The 23,025-nt window shown below is 41.5% G+C and overlaps 2 protein-coding genes and 2 long non-coding RNA genes across 4 annotated transcripts; 2 read left to right on the top strand and 2 right to left on the bottom strand.

Annotated features, from left to right (window-relative positions):
• Positions 1-692: 692 nt before the first annotated feature.
• Positions 693-8,732, top strand: FGB (fibrinogen beta chain). Its single transcript, XM_053403065.1, has 9 exons — positions 693-857; positions 1,079-1,099; positions 2,509-2,715; positions 3,453-3,636; positions 4,842-5,069; positions 5,901-6,014; positions 6,696-6,818; positions 7,429-7,714; positions 8,336-8,732. Exons 1-9 carry the CDS (start codon positions 753-755, stop codon positions 8,562-8,564), a joined length of 1,497 nt encoding a protein of 498 aa, XP_053259040.1. The 5' UTR covers positions 693-752; the 3' UTR covers positions 8,565-8,732.
• LOC128420961 (uncharacterized) lies at positions 725-2,044 on the bottom strand. Its single transcript, XR_008332186.1, has 2 exons — positions 1,238-2,044; positions 725-1,117 (listed from the first exon to the last, which is right to left on the bottom strand). It is a non-coding gene; the product is annotated as an uncharacterized LOC128420961 (long non-coding RNA).
• Positions 8,733-10,870: 2,138 nt separating the features above from the next.
• LOC128420959 (uncharacterized) lies at positions 10,871-14,177 on the top strand. Its single transcript, XR_008332185.1, has 2 exons — positions 10,871-11,338; positions 12,026-14,177. It is a non-coding gene; the product is annotated as an uncharacterized LOC128420959 (long non-coding RNA).
• On the bottom strand, positions 12,592-20,054 carry FGA (fibrinogen alpha chain). Its single transcript, XM_053403064.1, has 6 exons — positions 19,944-20,054; positions 18,059-18,187; positions 17,180-17,363; positions 15,356-15,501; positions 13,839-14,847; positions 12,592-13,442 (listed from the first exon to the last, which is right to left on the bottom strand). The coding sequence occupies exons 1-6, from the start codon at positions 19,992-19,994 to the stop codon at positions 12,739-12,741; spliced, it is 2,223 nt and encodes a 740-aa protein (XP_053259039.1). The 5' UTR covers positions 19,995-20,054; the 3' UTR covers positions 12,592-12,738.
• Positions 20,055-23,025: the final 2,971 nt, after the last annotated feature.

Raw genomic sequence — 23,025 nt, 5'->3', positions numbered from 1 at the left:
ATTTGCACAAGCTCTTCTCATTGTGTAAGCATTCAAAGCTGCTGATCTGTTGCACAGTGAGACTTAAGGTTGAAGGATAAATTGCACTTTTTAAAATGGAGATGACGTGGTTTAGGATGGGCAGCATGCAATGCCGTTTGAAGACCAGGTTAGAATTTACAAAGTATGAAAAATATCCAAAACCACAGTAAGGGTATGTAAAATTACAGTAACAGACTGGAAACTACACGTGAGTAAAGGAAAGACCAACTCTATAGGAATTAATGGGGCATAGTCACAACACATAACTCTCCCTATTGATTTCAATGGGACTTAAAGGATGACATTTAATTTTCTTTAGATCTGAGACAATGTAGTTATACATAGCTTTGGGTCAGGGTTGCTGAGACCTGAAGAGCAAAAAGGAGACGAAGGAACAAGACTATCAAGACCCTGATTACAGTTACAAACACTGCTAGTCTGTTTTCTTTACCCAATTTCTTACGACTACAACATTTTTAATTTCCGCAAATGAACATGGCTATATTTAAATGACACCCATTTGTCCTCCCTTGAAGATGGTACATAGCAAAAGATGTTGCTCAACTGGAGACTTTGTCCAGGCACAAACTCTGAACATTTAGGTTAAATATTAACAGTGTGTGGGACGGCAGACCTATCGTTAACCGGCTAAGATACTTCAGGTTGATTCATTTATATATGATCACTGACTTGCTTTCTCTGATTTTACAGAGGGGAGAGAAGCTGCTAAGATGCTCCCGCAACCCAAAATCATGAAACTACTGTTGCTGTTTCTCCTTTCTGTTGTTGTCATCGTTAAATCCCAGGCTGCTGTTGACTATGATGATGAAGAGGAGGTTAGAATATAAAGGTTTTTTTAAAAAAATAATAATAATTATGTGTTCGCATTTTTGGTTTAGATTTCAGAAAATAGAGGCAAAACCTAATACTGTTTTATTTGCATTAAGGAAATAATAATTTGCAAATTAAACATGTAGGAAAGAAGGGCTGAATTCTTGAGTTATGTGTTATTAATGCTGATCCTTTTCCCTTCTTTCTTCCCTTTTCCTTTATATAGGTAACCACAACCGCAGCTCCGGTAAGACCGAGTTTTCTTCTTAATTAAAGAAAAACAAACCACATAATGGTGACAATTATGGATTCCGTTCCAGAAACTTATATATTTGCTTATAATTTGCTGTCAAATAATTGTGTATGTGGAAAAAAATGCACTTACCTCCAATTTAAGAATTTATTTAATATTGCCATTCCAGAGACATTTATCATTCATTTCTTGAAATAAAGCTGGCGGGTGGGGTGAGGATGGCCTGCTGGTCCTCATGGGATTATTCAGGTATAGTTTGACTGTTTCCACATAAGATACTGAAAAGGACATGATACCATCAGGGGGAAGAAAATTTCTCTAACATGACAATTCAATAGCACATGAACTTTATCTATGGGAACACTGTCACCTTTTGTGAATTCAGTTAATCTTTTGAATGAAGTTCAATGGGTAATTATTTGTACTGTAATATATTATCTCATTTTATCTTAAAATTGATTTTTGCCTTCCATTGCTTTTGGATTCATTTTTTCTCAGGTTTTGTTCATTTCATTGGGATGTTAGGTTAGGAATATCTAAAGGATATTAGCCCTATTCCTTATGCATCTTTATGTATTTGTAAGCACAAAACCTCATAATTGTTAGGACCAAAGTGCACATTTCAATGCAGTTTTTTCCAATTAACAATATGCTGGGAAGGGTGCATTTGCAAGCAAAGAATAAATAGGCAGGCATTTCTCTATCTGCTGTTATTCTCCAGATCACATGCTAAGTGATTTCCCCATCCCTTAATGGGTTTCAAAAGAATGTCAAATATATTGAAGAATTTATTTGCCTCCAACCACAGATTTCCGCATACAGTTTTATTCTGAGCTTCCTTGATGACCCCTGTGCCCCCTGCTCCAGTCCAAAATACTAGAGCAGGCCTGGTTTGTTCATAATACTAACCCATGGTTTATTAAACCATGACTTAGTATTACACATAAACCCTGCCCAGTGCTTAACTGTGCTTTATTCACTGCCAACAAACCACAATCTGAAGCCATGGTTTGTTGTTGGCTTAAAAACCTTAGTTTGTTTTAACTATGGCTTGTGGTTACATGTGAACCTGCCAGCTTTATTTATTCAATTTCCATCCTGCCATTCCTGCCAAAGGAGCCCAGGTGGAACATGACAAAGCAGCAAAACAGTACAGGTTAAAGAAAAATAAGTAAAATAGATGAAAACATTTTAAACCATTAAGGACATATGGAAAAACTTTAAAAATACGCAGCCCCAGCCCCTCCCCAAACTACACAGGAGAGAGCAACTGGAAAATGAACAAAACTTTGGAGGAATAAATACTTCGGTAGATGCACGACGTATTCTTTTTATAACATAAATTGTTTGCAGATTATAACAGTAACAGGATTGTTTATCCTCCCACTGCCGTTGGTGAACAGGTTGACGGCGATGGAGTAGATGCACGAGGTCACAGGCCACTGAACAAAAAACGGGAGCCATATCCAACTCTCCGCCCAGCTCCTCTTCCTCCCAGTAGTGGCTTTCGATATCGGGCTCGTCCAACCAAACCACCTGTGGCTGGCCGAAAAAGAGAGCAGATTGTATTCCCTGACCATGGAGGCTGCAAACATATGTCGGAAGAGCTGGTAGGTTTATGTGCATTACTAGTGTGGTGGGACAATAATTCTTAAGAGCAAGTAGTAGGTTTCATCCTCTTTGATACGGCTACCTCTCGGAAGCACTTTGGTGGGAAAGTATATGCGCTTATCAGTCCATTTCTTGTTGGTTTGCTTTGGGCTGTAATCCTGATATTTCAAAAATTACAAACATGCACTGCTGGGGAGCTTGCATCAGAGCTACTTTGCCGGGTCTGTAGTGAAACATCTGTGTGGCCATCAGGTATTTATATGGCAGCTGCTTTAAAACAATTGCTATTTTAATGGTTTAAGAACTCATCTTGTTTACACATCATAACACAGACATTCTATTCTTTATCTCCCCCAATTACTAGCCATCTGTTATGACAAAACCAGCTGCAAATGTGTGGCTAGCCAATTAATTGATTTGTTAGCACCTACTTTGTATGCCCGATCCCTATATGCCTGAAATTCTGTGGAGGTAACCTTCTTGTGATTCAGTTCCATATCACTCATGGTCATGTATGAATTAAGCAATCAGAAAGACAGGGCCAATTATGTGTCTCTCTCTTTTTTTTTTACCTATGCAGAACTCCATACACACCCACACCCAAGCACTATGGGATGGCATCGCTACTTTTTTAAAAAAGCATCCACATTGAATTTAAAAAATGTACTTAATGTCATGTTAACTCTAACCTACTGCATTCAGCTGCATTGTGTTTGTGTGTGTGTGCTTTTTACAGGGAGTCTTATGCCCAACTGGATGTGAGCTGCGGACTGCGCTGCTGAAACAGGAAAGGACGGTGAAGCCAACTGTGCAGGATCTAACAGACAAAGTGCAGAAGCTAGAGCAGTCCACTTCAACTATATATTCTTATACCCATCTGCTGGATGAGAGGCTAGCAAAGAAACAGAAACAAATACTAGGTAAACCCTGCTATTGTCATTTATCATGTGCTGCAAATCAATTCATAGGCAAAACTGCCTTGCTCTGGGTATCCTGAAAGGCTTCTCGAGAAAGATGAATGATAATAAAGACCACCAGGGGGCACATTCGTGACCACACTCCCCGCACAAACATGTGGTGGGACAGCAGAATGCTTAAAAAAATTCTTTTAGTTCTTACCTTTATGTATTAGTTATATTTTTGTAATTGGGTATCTCAAGGTGACTTACACAACAAAAATAGAAAAAAGGAGAGACATTAAAATCATACATAAAAATAGCATTAAATGAAAACTTAAACACTGCTGTCTATTTTGAATAGATTTATATTGGGACTGGAATGTACGAACCATGTGTGAAAATGACACATTTAGCAGTATGGCAGTTTGATCATATCAGCCAGCCATCAATCTCTAATCAGGGTAATAATTCCTGACTCTTGTGCTGGACCAGATAGGCAGATGTCATCTACAAACATCTGAAGTGCTTGTCCAGGAGATAAAGCAGAAGTGAAATTTTGATCATGGTTTATAACATACTGTATTAGTATTTATCATTTCTATTGTACCCTCCATACATATGCGGCTAAGTCCTACTCCTCTTGCCAACCTAGCAGTTCGAAAGCATATCAAAGTGCAAGTAGATAAGTAGGTACCGCTCTGGCGGGAAGGTAAACAGCGTTTCCATGCACTGCTCTGGTTTGCCAGAAGCAGCTTAGTTATGCTGGCCACATGACCCGGAAGCTGTCTGCGGACAAACGCTGGCTCCCTCAACCAGTAAAGCGAGATGAGCGCTGCAACCCCAGAGTCGTCTGTGACTGGACTTAACGGTCAGGGGTCCCTTTACCTTTAAGTCCTACTCAGACTAGATCCATTGAAATTAATGAACTTAAATTAGTCGTGTCCATTAACTTCAGTGGGTTTCCTCTGGATAAGTGTTATTAACACTGATGCTGTTTTACAAAGAATGAGAGGTCAGTTCTCTGCCTCAAGGTGCTTCCAATCTAAAGAAATACACAAAGGATGCAGCAGAGGAATGCAAGGGCAGTGGGAGTCAGTGTCGGATTACTAGCCTATTGGGTGAAAAAAGTCTGCTATGGTCTATGTACTGACACAATAAATGCTCTTTTATTCTGTTAGCAGTTTTTTTTAAAAAAAAAGTATACATGAATTTGTTTTCCCCCCCAGATAACCAGAATGTAATTTCTCAATACAACAAGGAGGTTGAGGAGCACTACACTTTCATCAAAGATAACCTAGACAACAACATCCCAACTAACCTGCGACTTCTTCGTTCAGTTGTGGATAGTTTGCAAAAGAAAATACAAGAGCTGCAAAAAACTGTCACCTCTCAGTTGCAAGACTGTCGCTCTCCCTGTACTGTTTCATGCAATATACCTGTGGTGTCGGGCAAAGGTAATCTCTCTCTTCCCTGACTTGTCTTGCTCCGCAGTTTGACAGGTGCACAGGTAGCCTTGAGGGTGCCACCAGCACATTCACAGAGACCCTTACACCGCACTGTCATCTCCAATGAGGCATCTCTTGTGACCACCAAATAATGAGCAGGGCAATCTGACCCTCAGCTACAGCTTCTGTGCCCATTGTGGCTGGTGATGGTCTGGCTACAGCAGCCCTGTAACTTCATCCCAAGGTCTATGACAGTGACAGGGAATGTGTGGTCCTCCAGTTATTGTTGGATTCTTAGATCCCATCATCCCTGATCAGCATGGTCAGGGATGATGGAAGTTGTAGTCCAGCAATGTCTGGAGAGCTGCAGGTTCCACATTCTTGGCCTAAGGCCAACTTGCCTGCTGTTCTCCTCTCCTTCCTTTCAACCAACCAATTGGTTGATGGCCCTAGTGGTAACTGGTTCACTGACATGCCGGCTTAAGCTAATGAAAATCTCTTATTACCTCATTCTACTGAGGGAACCTTGTATTTTAACAAAACGGGTGGAGGAAAGACTTTTCACATCAGTAGGATCCCCTAAAGTATTGGGTGTGGACCCTAAACACAAAGACCCTATGAAAACTCCGTGTTTGAGGGATGTGAGTGGGACAGTACAGGGACTGTATTCTTTCCTTCCTTTCATCCTCTCAATTTCATTCATCCTTTAGAAAGAAAGTGGGAGGCAGTAAACAATTTTACGCCTGTATGTAATTGGTTCTGCTAATACCAAGCTATTGGGGGGAGGGAAAGATTTTTGTAGCTTGCTCAGCAACATATATCATGGCTTTCTGATTGCAGAGTGCGAAGACATAATTCGGAAAGGAGGTGAAACATCTGAAATGTATCTCGTCCAACCGGATCCTTTTTTCAAACCATACAGAGTTTATTGCGACATGAAAACAGACAATGGAGGTGAGTTAGGCCAGTGGCCCACAGGAGCTCCTTGCTGATTACCAGGACCCCTTGCCCCTCCCCATCTGTGCTGTTACTGCCTGATCATCTGCCCCTTCCAGGATGCAAACAGAGATAAGAGCAAGGTGAAGGAACTGTGCCACCACTTGCCTTCTAGGCAGTGGTGTGGATTGGTCCCAGAGGGAGAGAGCAAGTCCAGGTGACAGTGGCAAGGAGAAAGGGGGAGGCTATTCAGGGAGAAGACTCACTGAAGCTGCCCATTTGAAGCTGCTACTATCTTGATTAAAGAGAACCGAAAGAGTGGCAAAGGAATTTGCACCAGCTGTATTGCACCTGCAGCTTTTGCGTTAACAAGAAAACAGTTACAGCCTGTCAACTTTACTTTGAAATTAAGTATTTGGTAGTTAAGCAATGATCACAAGCAATGATCCACTGATAAGTTCTGCTATTGAAATGATATGAGAATGTCCAAATAGACAGTGCATGTCCTTTAGATAGACGTGCAGCTATTTCTTTTACTGAAGTCTTCTATATACCAGTACATTCAGACACACAGAGACACAAATTATTGAGGCCATATTGATGATACACTAAAATGACCTGTGCCAGCATATTTCTTCTTCTTCTTTCCTTTGTTTTGGTTAATGACTGGTGTTTTTTGTATCCTTTTACCTTTTCCAGGCTGGCTTCTTATTCAAAACCGCCAAGATGGCAGTGTTAACTTTGGAAGAACATGGGATTCCTATAAAAAAGGGTTTGGAAATGTTGCATCCAGTGGTGGAAAGAACTATTGTGACACCCCTGGTAAGAATCTTGACTCTGAGCAGCTTCTTATTAATGAACTATTATCAGCTGCTTTGGCTGGTGAAGAATGTGAGAGGACATACTGCAACTTGGGAGGTGCATGACTTCTTAGTGGTAGACCATCTGCCTTGTATGTGGAAGGTTTCAAGTTCATTCTCCAGCTTCTCTGGGTAGGGTTGGGGGAGTCCCTTGCCAAAAACCCTGGACAGATGCTGCCAGTCAGTGCTGACAGCACTGAGCAAAGTAGGTCAATAGTCCCACTCAGTATAATGACTACCTTTGCTTCTTTTTTCTATAGATGCATAAAGTTTGTACAGCAAAACAGTGTCAAGAAGTGTTTTCTGTAGCTGTCTTAACAGTCTCTGAACTTTCCTCTTACATAAAGCAATAAAAGACTGTTGGTTGCATTGGGGTGATTAGAAGAGCAGGGATAAGCAAGATTTCTCTGTTTCTGTTGTTTTAAAAAAATGACATATGGTTTTAACTCATTGTCCAGCTAGGTGTTCTCATAATTCTTGGAACTGCCTTGTTTGGTTCAGGTTTTACAGATTTAGGACAAAGAAACCCCTTTGAAGATCTCTTTAGCCAATGTGTTTTCATTATCCCACAGGTGAATATTGGCTCGGAAATGACAAAATCAGCCAGCTTACCAAAATGGGACCCACTGAGCTTTTAATTGAACTGGAAGACTGGAATGGTGATAAGGTTAAAGCACACTATGGAGGATTCAGCATTCAGGGGGAAGCAAACAAGTATCAGCTTTCAGTTAGTAACTACAGGGGCACAGCTGGAAATGCCTTGTTAGAAGGAGCGTCACAGCTGTATGGTGAAAATCGAACAATGACAATCCACAATAGCATGTTCTTCAGCACTTTTGACAGAGACAATGATGGCTGGTATGTGTATGCATTTGTACTTGGTTTGCTACTGTACTCTGGCACACACACTTGGGACACATTTGGGTTTGACTAGAGATGAATTGCTTCCTTTGCAACTCTTGATGTTACACAACTGCATCCTGTTGGGCTGACATAGTTTATTACCATTGCAATAAATGAACACCGATGGCTGATGGGCACACAGATACATCCGTCAGGCTTGGGGGGGCATGTTTCTAATTCGGGGGAGCTACTTTTGATTAGACATGTAGACATGTTCAGGCTGGAACAGATTATAAAAAGTATCCTAGTGTTAAGAGTTATAAACTATATAATTTATTTAAGTCATCATTCGGAGAACCATAGGATGATCTCCTGGTTGATTAATAGAGATTACTTTGTCCAAGGAAGATACAGCTATTACTGGGTGCACAATTACATTTATTATGGTTGTAATTATCATTATCATTACTATTACTATTAATTTAAATCTATTACCCGCCCTTCACCAGGGCACTTTAAAATTCAGAATTGAAAACAGTTAATAATATAAATTAATATATGTTGGATTTGCAGATTATGCATTTACTTTTTTATTGGTGCATGTAAAATATACCTTTTGTATATTTCAACCCGCAGGCCAAATCCAGACCCAAAGAAACAGTGTTCAAAAGAAGACGGTGGTGGTTGGTGGTACAATCGTTGCCATTCCGCCAATCCAAATGGCAGATACTACTGGGGTGGGCATTATACCTCAGAAATGGCAAAACACGGAACAGATGATGGCATAGTATGGATGAATTGGAAAGGGTCCTGGCATTCACTGAAGAAAGCCAGCATGAAGATTAGACCAATCATCCAAGAATAGTGATTGTTATTTAAATAAACAGTGGCAATTTTTTTGTGCTCATATCTGTTTCATGATATATTTGAGCCTAACTTTGCATTAAAACATTAACTGGCAAACACACGCACTCTGCCATGTTTATGTTGGTTAAATGCACTGTGAATAAAAGCAGAAGTGTTATACAGGCAAGTCGCATCTTACACTTATTTTACTTATGTGATCACAGCTTTGTGCAGATGGGGATGGGAGGGAAATAAATAAAGGGAGAGGGGTAGAAAACCCACTCTCCATTTATTTCCCTTCCCCGAAGGTGAGCAAGGTGCCAAGCTTTGGGAAATTGCAGGAGAGCTCAGGGACACTGCCAGAACCTTTGCACAACCTTCCCAAAGCCAAGTAAGAAACCCTTTACCTTGCAGGGGTGGTAGTTCCAGGGGTTCCTGGCTTGGATTAACCTCATTGAAATAGTTTGCAAACATCCTGGGATACATTTGTGACAGATAGGCAACACAAAAACCTTTTGAATACCTCATACTTCCTCTATAGAATTGACATTTTCTGCTCCAATAACTTCATTTCTTTATTACAGGATTTCTTACACATACCCTTGACCTTAAGGTCCCAGGGCAAGTTGCAAGACCGTCACACGGTTTAAAATCAGATAAAAGAATTTACATGAAAATCTAATGCAATTTTAAGTATTATACAATTTAAATCACACCTCACAGCTATCAAAGGCCAGGGTAATGAGCTGCGAAAAAAGCTGTACTGTAAAGAAGCCAGCTGCATCTTTGTGTGGAGGGAATTCCACAACTTCTCCATTCAAAAGTAGATTCAAAGTGAGGAAATGAGTTCTTGTCTCAAATTCTGTGGGAAAAGCTTCACAACGTAAGAGGTCCTGCTGGATTTGTTCAGTGTTCCATTGAGTCCAGCATTCTTTTCCCAGAAGTCAGCCAGAGGCTTCTGGGAAGCAAACTGAGCTGCTGTGTTAAATAAATAAATAAATAAATAAATAAATGAATGAATGAATGAATGAATGGGTGCTTAACTCACCTTGATGCTTCTTTAGCTGGGTCTCCCTGCTTGCAGACGTCTGATAGGCACCTGATGGCCACTCTGATAACAGGATACGGGGCTAGATGGGCCACTGGCCTGATCCAGCAGAGATCCTATTATGTTTCTGTGTTTGGTGACAGAGGTATACTGTCTCTGAACACGGGTGTGTAAACTGTCCTGTGGTCTCTTGATGAAGGGCAGTATATAAATTTAATAAATGATAGTAATAAAAATAATTCCAATAAGTGATTTTTCTTTACTTTTATTATTTTGTCTTCAAGCTACTTTTTACCCAACTTCCTTTTAATCACCTGAGACCAGAACCACTCTTGCACAGTTTGCACTAAAAATGTCTAACGCACATCAGGACATTTTGAATGTGACCTCGCTGAAGTGTATTGTCACCAAACAGTTAACATTTGTCCGGTTAGACATTTCCCTGCAGAAGTCTGCCTTTCCTGACAAAACAGGGCTGTGGCTATAATTATGCAACGCAGCTAACAAGAAACAATTGATACTGGGATATCAATGCTTTCTCTGGTTGACTACAAAACAAGAGTCCTTCTAGTTCACAGCCCCCTGTTCAGTATGTCCTTGCCCTCTAGCTATGCGGTGCCCTCCAAATAGCCAATGGTGACGGATGTTGGGAATTGTAGTCAAACAACACCTGAAGGGCGCCACATTGGCTACCCCAGGCTAAGAACTTGCAGACGTGTTTTTATCCTTGTCACCAGTAGTTGTACTAAGAGAGAGGTCACCAGCTTTTTTGGTCCAGCGGCACATTTTGAATATTGAGCAAGTGCTATGGATGTCAGTCACAAAACAACTGCCATGGGGTGTTGACTAACACAAAATGGCTGCTATGGAAGGGGCATGGCAGAATACAAAATGGCTGCCATTGGAGGATGGCATAACACAAAATTAGAGAGAGAGAGTCGTCATTGCTGTTCCTATGAGATTGAAAATGGGGTGGTCTGGGTACCCTTCAAGCCCTCTTATTACTCTCTCAAAGTTGTTAGCATGGTGTAGTGGTTAAGAGCAGTGGACTCGTAATCTGGTGAACCAGATTCGCGTCCCTACTCCTCCACATGCAGCTGCTGGGTGACCTTGGGCTAGTCACACTTCTCTGAAGTCTCTCAGCCCCACTCACCTCACAGAGTGTTTGTTGTGGGGGAGGAAGGGAAAGGAGAATGTTAGCTGCTTTGAGACTCCTTCGGGTAGTGATAAAACGGGATATCAAATCCAAACTCTTTTTCCCCCCACCACGTCACCCCGGAAACCTCATGCTTAGCCTGAGAAGTCAGCCACATCCTCCTGATGCCAGCTATGGGGATCACACAATATTGATTCCACATCCATATATACCCAGATGCTGTTGCCATTTAACAACATTAAGGATCATTCCCCAGTACCAGAAAAAATATGCAAGGTGACCATGCCACACTTCCTCGCTTACACACACAGTATGCACAAGCACTCGCCATACACAGACCAGTCACCCACTTCACATAAGCATCTTTCCTTGCTCTCTCTTCTCAAGTGCACCTCTCTCACAGAGATCATACGCACTCAGAGACCTCCCCATTCTCTCTCTCTCTCACCCTGCATATTTCCCCACACATGTTAACTTTCTAAATACAGAGAGTTTCTGATGTCAGGGAGTATTGAGCTATTTGATTCTTCCACCTTCATTTTTAACTGATAAGAGATCCCGGAGAAGCCTTTTCTATTTAAGTGTATTGGTGGATCAACATAGATGCTCCTATAATTGTCTGGCTAGCAAGCATGGGATATCACTAATGGGAGCCTTTTTACTAATGCTATTCGCAGTGCATTGGGTGAATTTTTCAGGCCTATTGCCAGGGAGGGGAGGGTTATGCATCTCCTCATGCTGCAGTCCCAATAAAAACTAGGGGCCTCCATGGCTGGTGGTAAATAATAAAAACCAGACATGGCTGGTGACTGGGCAATTAAAGTAACATCTAGTTTGTCCCTTAAAAGGCTTCTCTTCCAACATTTAGAGACCAGGGATCAACCCCATTTGTTCTACAGCTGCTTTTAATTCTGCTTTGATCACCTCAGCCTTGCTTTCACCGAAGTAATTTATATAGTTCAAAACAAATCCACCTTTGAAAGTTATTCTGTTATTAGTAAATTAACTGACTAGGCTGTGTATGGCAAATGGGCTTGTAAACCCCCATCTATTGTTGTTTCAGGCCTGATTACTGCATGGAGAGTGGGGTGGGAGGCAATATTTATGTAGATGGTTAACCCTCCCCTCCTCGGCTGTGGTCTCCATTAGGACCACCACCTTTCCAGCAACTAAGCTTGAAAAAAAGCTGTGTGAGAAAGGGGGAATTTACAGATATGCCTGTGCACACACTGGTTTTGTTGATTGTTGTATTGATGAAGACACTTTGCTGCTTGAGGCAAAAGACAAGATGGTGCCCCTCCACCCCATTCCATTTTCAAAAGCCAACCAGACTGGCATCCTTCAACACTGATGATGGGACAGCATCTTCAACAACACCTGAGGGAAGCAGGCTAGCTTAGTGGGTGCAGGGTGCACTCATGAGCATCTGCTGACTGAGACTGCTGCCTCAGTCTCTTGAATAATAGGGTCACCCCTGATATGTGTGCCTACTTTGTCCTTGCTTGCTTTGACCATGCCCACTTTTGTTTTGGGCCCACCCACCACTGGCATGTGAGGACCTTGGAAAGTTGGCAATGAGGGAATGAAGTCCTCAGGCTGAAAAAGGGTTCTCCATTTATGACTTAAATACTATAGATTATCTTTCTTTGCTCAGCCAGCACTGGTTTTTCGAAGGAATGGTTCTGAATTTGATCTCAGTGTGTAATGTGCGTTGTTTAATACTACGTTTGTTATAGAACTTTAAAGATACAAATGGCTTAACTGAGGAAGACATCCCCAACTGACATTTTATAATATCTATTTGTGCTGTTGTTTGTAAATAACTTAAACACACCAGAAATGTATTTTTGAGTGAACCCATTTATTTTATAGGCAGCTGCATTCAGTTGTTTTGGATAATAAAAAAAAATGCACACACAATCAGACATACACTACATAATGTTGAGGTATATATAATTTTGGAAGTTCTTGTTCTTGCTGCTTTGATATCTAGAGTGTCTCTATAGGCCGAATTTTCAATCTAACAACTTTGAGAGAGTAATCAGAGGGCTTGAAGGGCACCCAGACCACCCCATTTTCAATCTCATAGGGAGCGTTGTTCCTTGGGTCATACTGACCTCCTGAGTAGTAAATCCCATTGAGATTAGCAGCTTGGCAATTATTGTACCACCAGCCACCTCCATATATCTCAGCACAGTTCTCCTCCCATTGGTCATTGTCTCTATCAAAAGTACTAAATTTCATGTTATTGTGAGTGGTGTATTCAACCCCATCTTCCTCTGAACCCCTGATAAGAGCATCACCTGCTGTCCCCTCATAATCAGAGACACTGAGCCTATAGCCTTCTTCTTCAGAGCTTATGTGTATGTTATATTCTGCATAACCTTTATTGCCCTCCCAGTCCTCTACTTCGACTCGAAGGACAGTGTCCCTCTGGGTCAGGAGATGGAGATTTTCATTGCCCAACCAGAACTCTCCTTTCCCATCCACGCTGCCAAAACCATTCTTGTAGTCTTCCCAGGTCCGGTTAAAATTCAGCGCCCCATCCAATCTCTGTTGGATCAGAAGCCATCCTCCCAAAGTGGTCTCTTGGTCGCAATAAACTGAAAAAACCTTAGTGGTTCCTGCTGGCTTGATTCTGAAAATGCCACTTTGGGCACCAGAAGTGTGTTTCTGGTGGATATCCTCACAGTCTAAAAAAACAAAGTTGATCTGGTTGACAGAAGTTTTCGGTTAAGCTTTATTACAAGCTCACAGGAATCCAAACAGTAATCATGCTCAAGTCAACTGGCTACACTTAATTTGGGGCTGCAGTGGAACGAATCCTTGTACTCTCCCCCCACCCCAAACTGATTGCTTACATGCACATTTTCATTACCCATGACGTTAGGTACACAACTGCCTTGTAATCCAATTACTCATGGCGAGAAACCATGTCCCCCACCTTTCCAAAATGGCAACCAACAGACACATTGCTCTTATTATTTAAACAATGGCATGGACTGCACTCGTTTAACCTGTGTGTCAGTTTGGTTGCACACTTCACTGCTGCTCCCTCAAAAATTATTTTCCATGCAGTGGGTGGGTACCTGTCCCGGTGTAGCTTTCTCCCTGCTTCACTCCTCCTGCACTCAAGCTGCGTGCATGAAAATCAGGTCTGTCTTCTCCACTCTCGTCATGTTGCAGCTCAACTGATGGGATTTTTATTGACTTGGTTTCGAAAGTGGAGCCCCCTTTGTTGAAGCCACTAGAACTGCTGCTGCTGCTGCTGCTGCTGCTGCCGGACACCGTCCTGGAATGGGATGTGCTGCCACTTGTATGAGAATGGAAGTCGGGGGAGGGCTGGTCAAAGATGGAGAAGTCGTCGGTTTCTCCCTCCCCAAGGTCAGAGAAAATGTCGCGTCCTTCAAAGGTCGATGTGTGGGTGCCAGTCCCTGTGCTATGGATTCTGCCACCAGAACCTGAGGTGAAAAACTCTTTTGCATTCAGAGGCAGGGTAGAAAAGTCAGAGGAGCCACTTCCACCAGTCCCAGTGGTCACTCTTGTGTGGGTGGTGCCTCCTGCTTCTCTGGTTAAATCTTTAGAATGAAAACAGTCTAAGCCATCAGATGTTTTATACTCTTCAACAACCTCTTCTCTGGGACCTTCAGGACCTCTGATCACTTTTCTAGTGATGGTTTTGACGCATGTACGGGAGAGACGAGACTCAGAAGGACCGACTATTTTCAAACTACTAGAGGTATCGCCTCTGCCAGAGGTATCCCCTCCAAAACCAGGAGTGACTAACTTGCTAGTGTGTGGTTGTCCAGCAGCCTCTGAATCTTCCAATACGACTTCAACCAGTTTGATACGATTAATGATGCCTGCTTCTTGTTCCGACAGAGGAGCCGTTTTAAAATGGCTAGGGACAGTGGAATCCTTCAGAGGTCTCATTTTCAGTACCCTCAAGGGAGCAGCTTGATATGCCGGCTGCAAGTTGATGGAACTGGCTTGTAAAAGCAGCTTCTGTATCTTGTCATAGCTATCGGTGTCCACATTGTAGCTGACAGCTCGAGAGCAGGACCCTTTGCAGGAACGCACCTTAATATCAATGTCCACCTAGGCAGAGATGGAAAGGTGAAAATACAAATGGGAGAAGAAGAGAAGTGTGTCAGTCTGGCAAGTGTTTACAGTATTATGGTCAACCAACCTATAAGACAAAATGCAATGTATAAAATACAAAACCACAACCTCAGTATAAATGTGCTTGCTTTGATTCTAAGTCTGCCGAAGCTGTTGTATCCTTAACTATTTATTGGGCTATTTTGTTTGTAAAGGAGGAATGCTGCTGGGCTATTGCTGATGGCAGTTTCATCACTGCTTAAAGTGACCCCAAAAGGTTTTGTTGTAAAATAAAGAAGCCAAACCCTCATCTATAGCAATAAGGCATTGCTCAACAGAAAATAGTTAGAATTCGTCCAGTTCCACCAGAAGTTGAGAAGAATGCCTCTTGTACTGTACTTTCACAGAAGATGGATGCCCTTGAGAAAGGGCGAGTGGGAGGAATTCAACCCAGAACAAGAATTTATTATTATTATTATTATTATTAAAAATGGTTGCAGCCTACCTCTAAACGCTTCATCTCCACAACTTGGTTCCGGATGGTGTTCTGCAGCACTTTAATCCGGCTAACTTGGTCAGCGACTCTCTGCTTCAGCGTCACAAGTCTCCTTCTCAAATCGTCAGATATTTGGCCATAGTTATCATCAATTTCTGAAGCAAAAGAAGCTGCAATAGGTTAGTCTTTCCTTTTCAAGGTAAAAATTGAATTACAATGATAATAACAACACATTATACTGTATAAGGACACTAGGTAGGAGGAAATTAGCAAATGGCTCCTGTAGGCCCAAACGTTAATGACCCTTGATGATATTGTCTTTTTCTCCGGATCAGGACAGCAGTCTCTGAGAGGGAGGATTTACCTTCCCTCCTCATGCTGCTTTCCCATTGAAAAACACTCCTGAAGACACACCCACCCCAGTCATGATCCCAGCATAGATCAAGGTGCCCTGTGGGTGCCATTTGTAGATAAAAGCACTTGAGTACTGTCAACTCTTTTGCTAGGCTCAAGGACGCATGCATCCATGTATGCCTGAATTATGCATCCCTATTACTTAATCTTCCAACCTTCAATTCTGCACTGGAACCCACAAAATTCACCTCTTAGAGAGAGGTGCTGAAAAACCTCACTGCATGATCTGGCACTCTCTTTTGTAGCCATTTGAATCCTAGCTTTTTTTATTTCCCCTTTTCTGTGTATTCCATTCATGTTAGATCTTAATTTGTTAAAGAAATGTTGGAAGAAAGTAATAATGAGCCATGAATTCTGCTCATATCTAGGCCATAAATATTCAGGAAGAATATCGGGGGCCCAACTTACTGGTAGGGCACATCCTTTACATGCAAAAGGCCCCAGTTCAACCCACGACATCTCTAGTTAAGTTCAGCTTCAACAACACATCTAGGAATAAAGCATTTTTTGTTGTCGTTACACTGTAGATACTAAGACAATAAGTGAATATTCATCCTTGAAGAATGAAGCTTTCACTGTTGAAACAGAGTCTATGATAAATCCTCAGAATTATTTTAGAACATTATTTGAAAGTATATCACATGGTCTGCTTTTGGAAGGGAGATCTGGACCAAGCCCACATTTGCCATAATGTTTCAACTTGGAGGATTGGTCATGAGTCCATGTGGTCCTTGATGCCAAAACAGATAGCCATGCCTGGTTAAAAGCAAAGTAATTAATGAAGATGATGTGATAATTGTAAATTGGGAGGCTGCTGATTAGGCTTTGGCTAAGGGTGCTTCTCTCCCAATTGTCTCAGACAGTTGTTAAAGGCCTGCTGTAACTAATGTTACACTGGATATGCAGGTTGACACCGTGTGTTCAAGAATCCTATGCGTTCAGCCTTTCTCATGATATAGACCCACTAGGCACATGCACCTAGAAGTGGGTGCCCTTCTACAGAGCTTTGGCTCTGAGTGCAGGGCCCAGGGGTGCAGCCAGCTGGTGTGATCCTGCTCCCCTCTTTGTATGATTATGCATGGAGGCAGCTTGTGAAAGGAGATTATTTTGACAGTGGAATCATGCAAAGCAAGTGTGTTGTGAAAGTTTTTGTTGCTCTTGATGAGTCTTCCTTGTGTGTAATTATAACACCTACAATTCTATTCTGTCATGTATGAGCTAGTTGAGATTCCTTCACTGCAGGCAGCTGGAATAAATGACCCTCGAGATCCCTTCCAACTCTACAGTTCTATGATTCTGTGACTGTGTTCTATGATTGAGTCCACTTGGTCTTATATAAGAAGGATGCAACAAGCAATTGTTTGTATTTGGCAATTGTTAGAGAAGTCAGATGACAATACACGTGTGGATGATACTCACGTTGCTCACTGGCCAAATTTCTATCCAGATAGCCATTGATTTCCTGTTTAATAATGTTTGATGTCTTGTAGCTGTTTTGATTATCCGCAAGCAGTTTCTTAATTTTGTTTATCCTGTCAGCAAAATCCTGGTCTGTTTCGTCTATCAGTCCCTGCATCCGGCATCCTGAAGGACATTTAGTGCCCTGAAATGAGGAAATAGCAAATAAAATAAAATTACAGATGAAACATCTGCCATGTCACTTATTTGGTCCTCAAGGTTCATTATTTTATTTTTACTGCTAATAGAGATTTAATTATAATCACATGTAATTTAATTATCACATGAGATTTAATTATAATCACATGCCCAGTTTCAACCATGGTTGCTTGTCATGCCACATTGCTTATGCAGGAATGCTACCTGGAGAAGCTGGTTTAATTTGACTTCCTAGCAATAATAACATTGTTCTGTATTTATAGCAACTTTGTCACATGTGAATATATTTTTAGGAAACGCAGTGCTGTGTGTTTTTTCCAAGATGTGTGTGCCCAAAATCTAGCACACAGGGTGCTCAACAGCTAGATTCTGTACACTTTTGCTCCTGCTGTGATGTCTGACTGAATTCAGTGGGTTATATCTGTAGTCTGAATTGACTTTATTAATAATCAGTGAAAGCTTTTTAATTACTAAACAATACATAGTTTTTCATCCTTGATTTTCAGTTAATCTAGAAATTTGAAGAAACCCTTTCTGGCAATTACTGAATTGCAGGCGTGTTGTGGTATCATTGTATATCTATGTCATTAGGGTCTATTGTGCCATGACTATGATTTTGTATGGAGACCGTGGGACACAGCAAAAGTGTGATGAATGTGCTTCAGGCTTGTTCGCTCTTACCCATTCGTCATCAGAGCATACTGGCCAACTCTTTTCAGATTTGCAGTCAGACTGGGCTTTATGCTCCACTATTCTTGGGCCACGTACTCCTCCTCCAAGCTCTGTAAAGGAGCCATCACCTTCTGCTGCCTGTCATAGGAGAGGAAAAACATCAAAACAATATTATAACTTATTAAATCTAATTTATTGTTACGTATCTCTTTCTCTTTCCTTCCCAAAGTGGCATACATGGTTCTCACCCTCTCCATATTATCATCACAATAACCCTGAGATAGGTTAGGCTGAGAATTGGCGACTGGCCCAAGGTCACCCTTCATAGCGGAATGGGAATTTGAACTCTGGTCTCCCAGGTCCTAGTCTGACATTCTAACCAGTACACCACACTGTCTCTTTAATAATGATTCACTGAGTTACCAAAACAACCCAAAATATACCCAGATGCCCCTAATAATGAAGTCTAGTAATTAGAAACTCTTGTTTCACTAGCATCACAGCAGAGAAACAATGTCATTTATTTTCAAGCTCCGCCTTTAAAGGTAAATGTTACTATATAGGTGGAGTATAATGCAAGCAAAAGTGCTGTGAGTCATGAGTGAATTTGCTGGACGTGTGTTTCTGGCACAAAGGACAACTTCATGCAATTGATATGCTGTCAAGTACCAAGCAACTGGAAAGTAATAAGCCAAGTAAATCACCAAGCAAATATTAGTAAGTAACTGCTGTTACAGTTGAGGTATATGAAAGGTATAGTAACTAAAGAGGAATTTATCACTCATGTAGGCTGCAATCCTCCTCAGTTAAAATCAGTGTGTTTTGACACAAAGTTTTGTATGCCTCTTTCATCAAGACAGCTGGCTAAAATAGCAAATGGATTGGATCAATCATAATTTAATAGGCTATATATGGGTGTTCCGTTGACTTGGCTTCTTAGCTTAGTAGCTAAAGAGAGGCTTATCTGAATCTGTTCCATAGGAAACGTTTGGTTTGGTTAGGCTCATACATTACAAGAATCTTTGCTTCAAGCATTTTGTTTCAGTTTTGAGATCTGCCATGCCCTGGTGTGATTCATTCCGTTTTATTGTGATTTAATTGTAGACTCAATCTTAAAAACAGCAACTCAGCAGTATAGATTGTCAGATTGATTTCTGCTTTATACAGTTACAAATTTCATGAAATGCTGAAAGGCTGCTAGATTTCATATGAAGGTAATGCATTTATCCTTGGGTTTGCTTTGGTTTGGGGAGTTATCACATCGTAATTTAATTAATTTTGGGGTCTTTTCTGTAATATAACTGAGAGCTCAGTTAAGTTTTTTTGTTGTATACAATTACAACTTTCATTGACTAGGTTTCATACGAAGAATTCAAAGATAATGCATATAAAAAAAGACTCTTATTATGAACACATGCCTATAAAGCACTCATTTGCCCCAGTCCAGCAAGGAAGATGCATGCACAGAGATAGGCTAACACATACAGATGACAATGCAGAGACATAGCTGGATGTGCATCCACATCAAAACCCTCGTCAGGGTCCCACTGAGATGCAATCTCTGGAGCTGGTTGAGAAAGCATATTCCCTTATCTGGGGCCACTTTTATATGCAACCAGTTATGCATTACTTTTTTCTTGTATATATACATATAGAAACAAGTACAAATTGTATAGATGGAGATGCAGCCAGATGCCCCAAGAATCGCCCCTCCCGAATTCAAGCATTTGAAAGGAGAAACCCACAGATTTCACTTCCATTTCACTGTTCATCTGGTAGTAGGAGGTTTACTTGGGCTGAAATATATTACTTTCTAAGCAAGCAGGTGACCAATAGAACAAAAAGCAACATAGCTGGTAAGCTAACAGGAGAATCATATAAAATGAACTCATACCCAAGTGATGCTGAAGCACAGCAGGGCACAGAAGACTCTCAACTGCAACATCTTCAAAAAGCTGTGGATGTGACAGGAAGGGATGTGTTCCACTTAGGTATTTTTGGTTGAATTTAAACCTTGAATTTAAACTATCCATCTCCCCCCACAATTAATGATTAGTTTCCCTTTTGTTTGCAGAGTCACAGTGCAACATCTGAGTTTGCTGACCCAGGGGTCTGTTGCACAAATTCCTTGGTTTGTTTGCTAGAAGTCCGTTTGCACAATTCCAGCAAACACGGAACACAGACGTGGGTGGATAATCCAACCCTATTCCAGGAAAGGAGGACCTAAAGTTTGAAATGAATCATTGATAGATAGAACACATAGGGAAGAACACAGCACTGACAAATGTCAACGATCTAGAGCTGGCATTTCTAACATTGATAGAGTGTCACTGCTTAGTACATTACAGGAAACACATGGTTACTATGGCCATTTTGTGCTGTACTATTATTGTTTGGATCGAGAAGAAAGAGCCAGCAATGGGGTAAATGCCTCATTTCCAACACTAGGAATGAAAACATGGATGGATTTAAATAAAGGGCTGCAACTTCCTTTAAACAATTGGGTCCTCCAGATTACCTGTTCATTGAGCATTCATCCTCATTTGCTTGTACAAAGCTTACGCACACAAAAATAGATTATAGCTGGTCATTACTGAGCATTTGTTTTGTTTGTGGGGCAGTTATATGATAAGTATAATTTGTGCTGATTTCATCCTGATTTGCTTGTGAGGCTTTTATGTCTTCCTTTGTTCACCCCACAATTTTCTATGAATTTCCCCATCACTTTCCAAACTGCAAAAAGTCTGATTATTTTTTAAAAGTTTATTTTTGTACTATGGTGACAGAAACTATAACTTTCTTTAATTGTGCAAAACTAAATTTAGAGAATGCACTTAAATTCCTCCCCCAAAACAGTGGCTGATGAAACAGTTAATGGAATAACCTAATCTCCCACTTTCCAAAGAGGATGGGGTGGCGTACTTGCCTCTGAGGCTAGAATGAGGATTCCTCATTCTGCTATCTACCTCCATCAGGTGACCTCACCCTAGGTCAGAGCATTAGCTATCTTTATGGCTGGTGCTGAGGAGGTTGCTGATTTACCATGAGTCCCAAAGCATCAGATTTTAGGATCAATGAATCTTCAGTTGCCCAAGGTTGGCTCCTCTCCCTGTTTCTTTCAAGTTGGGAAGGTTTGCGGAACTGTCTTGGGTAAATGTCCCTTCACCAGGGTGATGCCTCAGAGTGCTCACCACTGGGAACATGCGCTGTCTTTACCTTCTTTTCCCCACCCACGTTATGCCTGCTGCAAGACAGAGCCAGCCTAACTTGTCATTTCTCAGCTTACCTATGACTCCAAAATGTGGACTGCAGGCCTTGCAGTAGATCCCCCCAAGGACAGATCACGCCCCTTCTGAGAGAGGTGTACCCCACCAATTACACAGTAAGAATTTGCATCAAACTGCTGCTCTTAGTTGTGACTAACATTTGTTCAATTATGCCCAATCTGAGTAGGACCGAGGGTGAATGTTTTTGATATGGGACACATTTTGAAAACACTATCAGTAAATGAATGCTAGGCTCAGTCCAAAGATAAAGCATGCTAATGGGAGAGTTGCAGAGTTACAAGACTATGGACAGATGGCTATTTGAATGAGCCACACATTCAACTATAATGGTGGTCTTAACCATCAGTGGGACTTCAGTCTTTCCCGATGAAATTTCTGTCAATGTGCTTGGTGCAAAAAAGAAAAAAGAAAAGGTTACTATGAATCAGGAAGATTATTTTTCAAGGGCTTTGGTATTTTTTGTACAAGATTCCAATTTCTAACTTTTTATTGATAGAAGTGACATGCTTCTGGAAAGTGGCTTGCTTTAAAAGAGTGGCTATGGTCTGTTTCTTTTATTTCATAAAACAATTTTGTCATGCAACTGCCAATCATTGCAGTCCTTTCCACCTGAAAATTGCTGAGGGCCCTCTTATTGTAGCAATTGTAAATCTGTAGAATTCAAATTGTAATACAATAAAATACAGAAGCAATAAACATATAATTAAATGTCATAATGAATATTAAGTGTGATGGATATGCCATCTCCCATGGTCAACCACAAATCCACTGAGACCCTACAGGTCTCTGGAATGAAACTGATGGTCATGGAGCAGTTTGGGAAGCTCTGCTCTATTGGTTCAATCTTCTAGTTTCAATTTATCATGTTAGGAAGGCAATGCATATTTAAATATACATGGTAGACAGGCTATTCAAAATGTTTTAACAGGTTTTGCATGTCCTTGGAAGGTTTGAATAGGATCTTAGGAGCATGATAGAACAGACCAAAAATCCATCTAAAGTAGCATCCTATTTCCCACAGTGGAGTCACCTGATTGCTCCGAGAAGCCTACAAGCAGAAAGAACATGATGGCAATAACCATGTGTGCTGTAAAGAGTCAGTATCAAAGTAAAGGTTTATCAGTCAAATTCTGTTTTTGTTCATGTATAAGTTCAATATGGGACGCGGGTGGCGCTGTGGGTAAAACCTCAGCTCCTAGGACTTGCCGATCGCATGGTCGGTGGTTTGAATCCCCGCGGCGGGGTGCGCTCCCGTTGCTCGGTCCCAGCGCCTGCCAACCTAGCAGTTCGAAAGCACCCCCGGGTGCAAGTAGATAAATAGGGACCGCTTACTAGCGGGAAGGTAAACGGCGTTTCCATGTGCGGCTCTGCCTCGCCAGGGTAGCTTCGTCACGCTGGCCACGTGACCCGGAAGTGTCTGCGGACAGCGCTGGCTCCCGGCCTATAGAGTGAGATGAGCGCACAACCCTAGAGTCTGTCAAGACTGGCCCGTACGGGCAGGGGTACCTTTACCTTTACCTTTAAGTTCAATAAGGCAGCTTTCGGGATCTTGTAATGTGTTGGTGGGTAAAATCTTGCGTATTTCACGAACCACCAGGTCCCGAAATGATTACACTTTTCAGGCACATCCACCACATTTGGCAGTAGTTGCTTCTGTCACCCCATCTACTCCAACAGAATTCTTATGAA

Source organism: Podarcis raffonei, chromosome 9 (genome assembly GCF_027172205.1).
Source record: "Podarcis raffonei isolate rPodRaf1 chromosome 9, rPodRaf1.pri, whole genome shotgun sequence".
In the NCBI taxonomy this organism is placed as follows: Eukaryota; Metazoa; Chordata; class Lepidosauria; order Squamata; family Lacertidae; genus Podarcis; species Podarcis raffonei.
The sequence above is the reverse complement of the archived record's forward strand: the minus strand, read 5'-3'. Positions and strand labels throughout refer to the sequence as shown.

Excerpts from the sequence above, each read along its gene's own strand:
- FGB (XM_053403065.1), top strand. The coding sequence starts at position 753 with ATGCTCCCGCAACCCAAAATCATGAAACTACTGTTGCTGTTTCTCCTT. Across the intron at positions 6,015-6,695 it reads CATGAAAACAGACAATGGAG|GCTGGCTTCTTATTCAAAAC; the intron begins GTGAGTTAGGCC and ends TACCTTTTCCAG. Across the intron at positions 7,715-8,335 it reads GACAGAGACAATGATGGCTG|GCCAAATCCAGACCCAAAGA; the intron begins GTATGTGTATGC and ends TTCAACCCGCAG.
- FGA (XM_053403064.1), bottom strand. The coding sequence starts at position 19,994 with ATGTTGCAGTTGAGAGTCTTCTGTGCCCTGCTGTGCTTCAGCATCACT. Across the intron at positions 15,502-17,179 it reads AAATTTGGCCAGTGAGCAAC|AAATTGATGATAACTATGGC; the intron begins GTGAGTATCATC and ends CTTTTGCTTCAG. Across the intron at positions 13,443-13,838 it reads AGAAAGCTACACCGGGACAG|ACTGTGAGGATATCCACCAG; the intron begins GTACCCACCCAC and ends TTGTTTTTTTAG.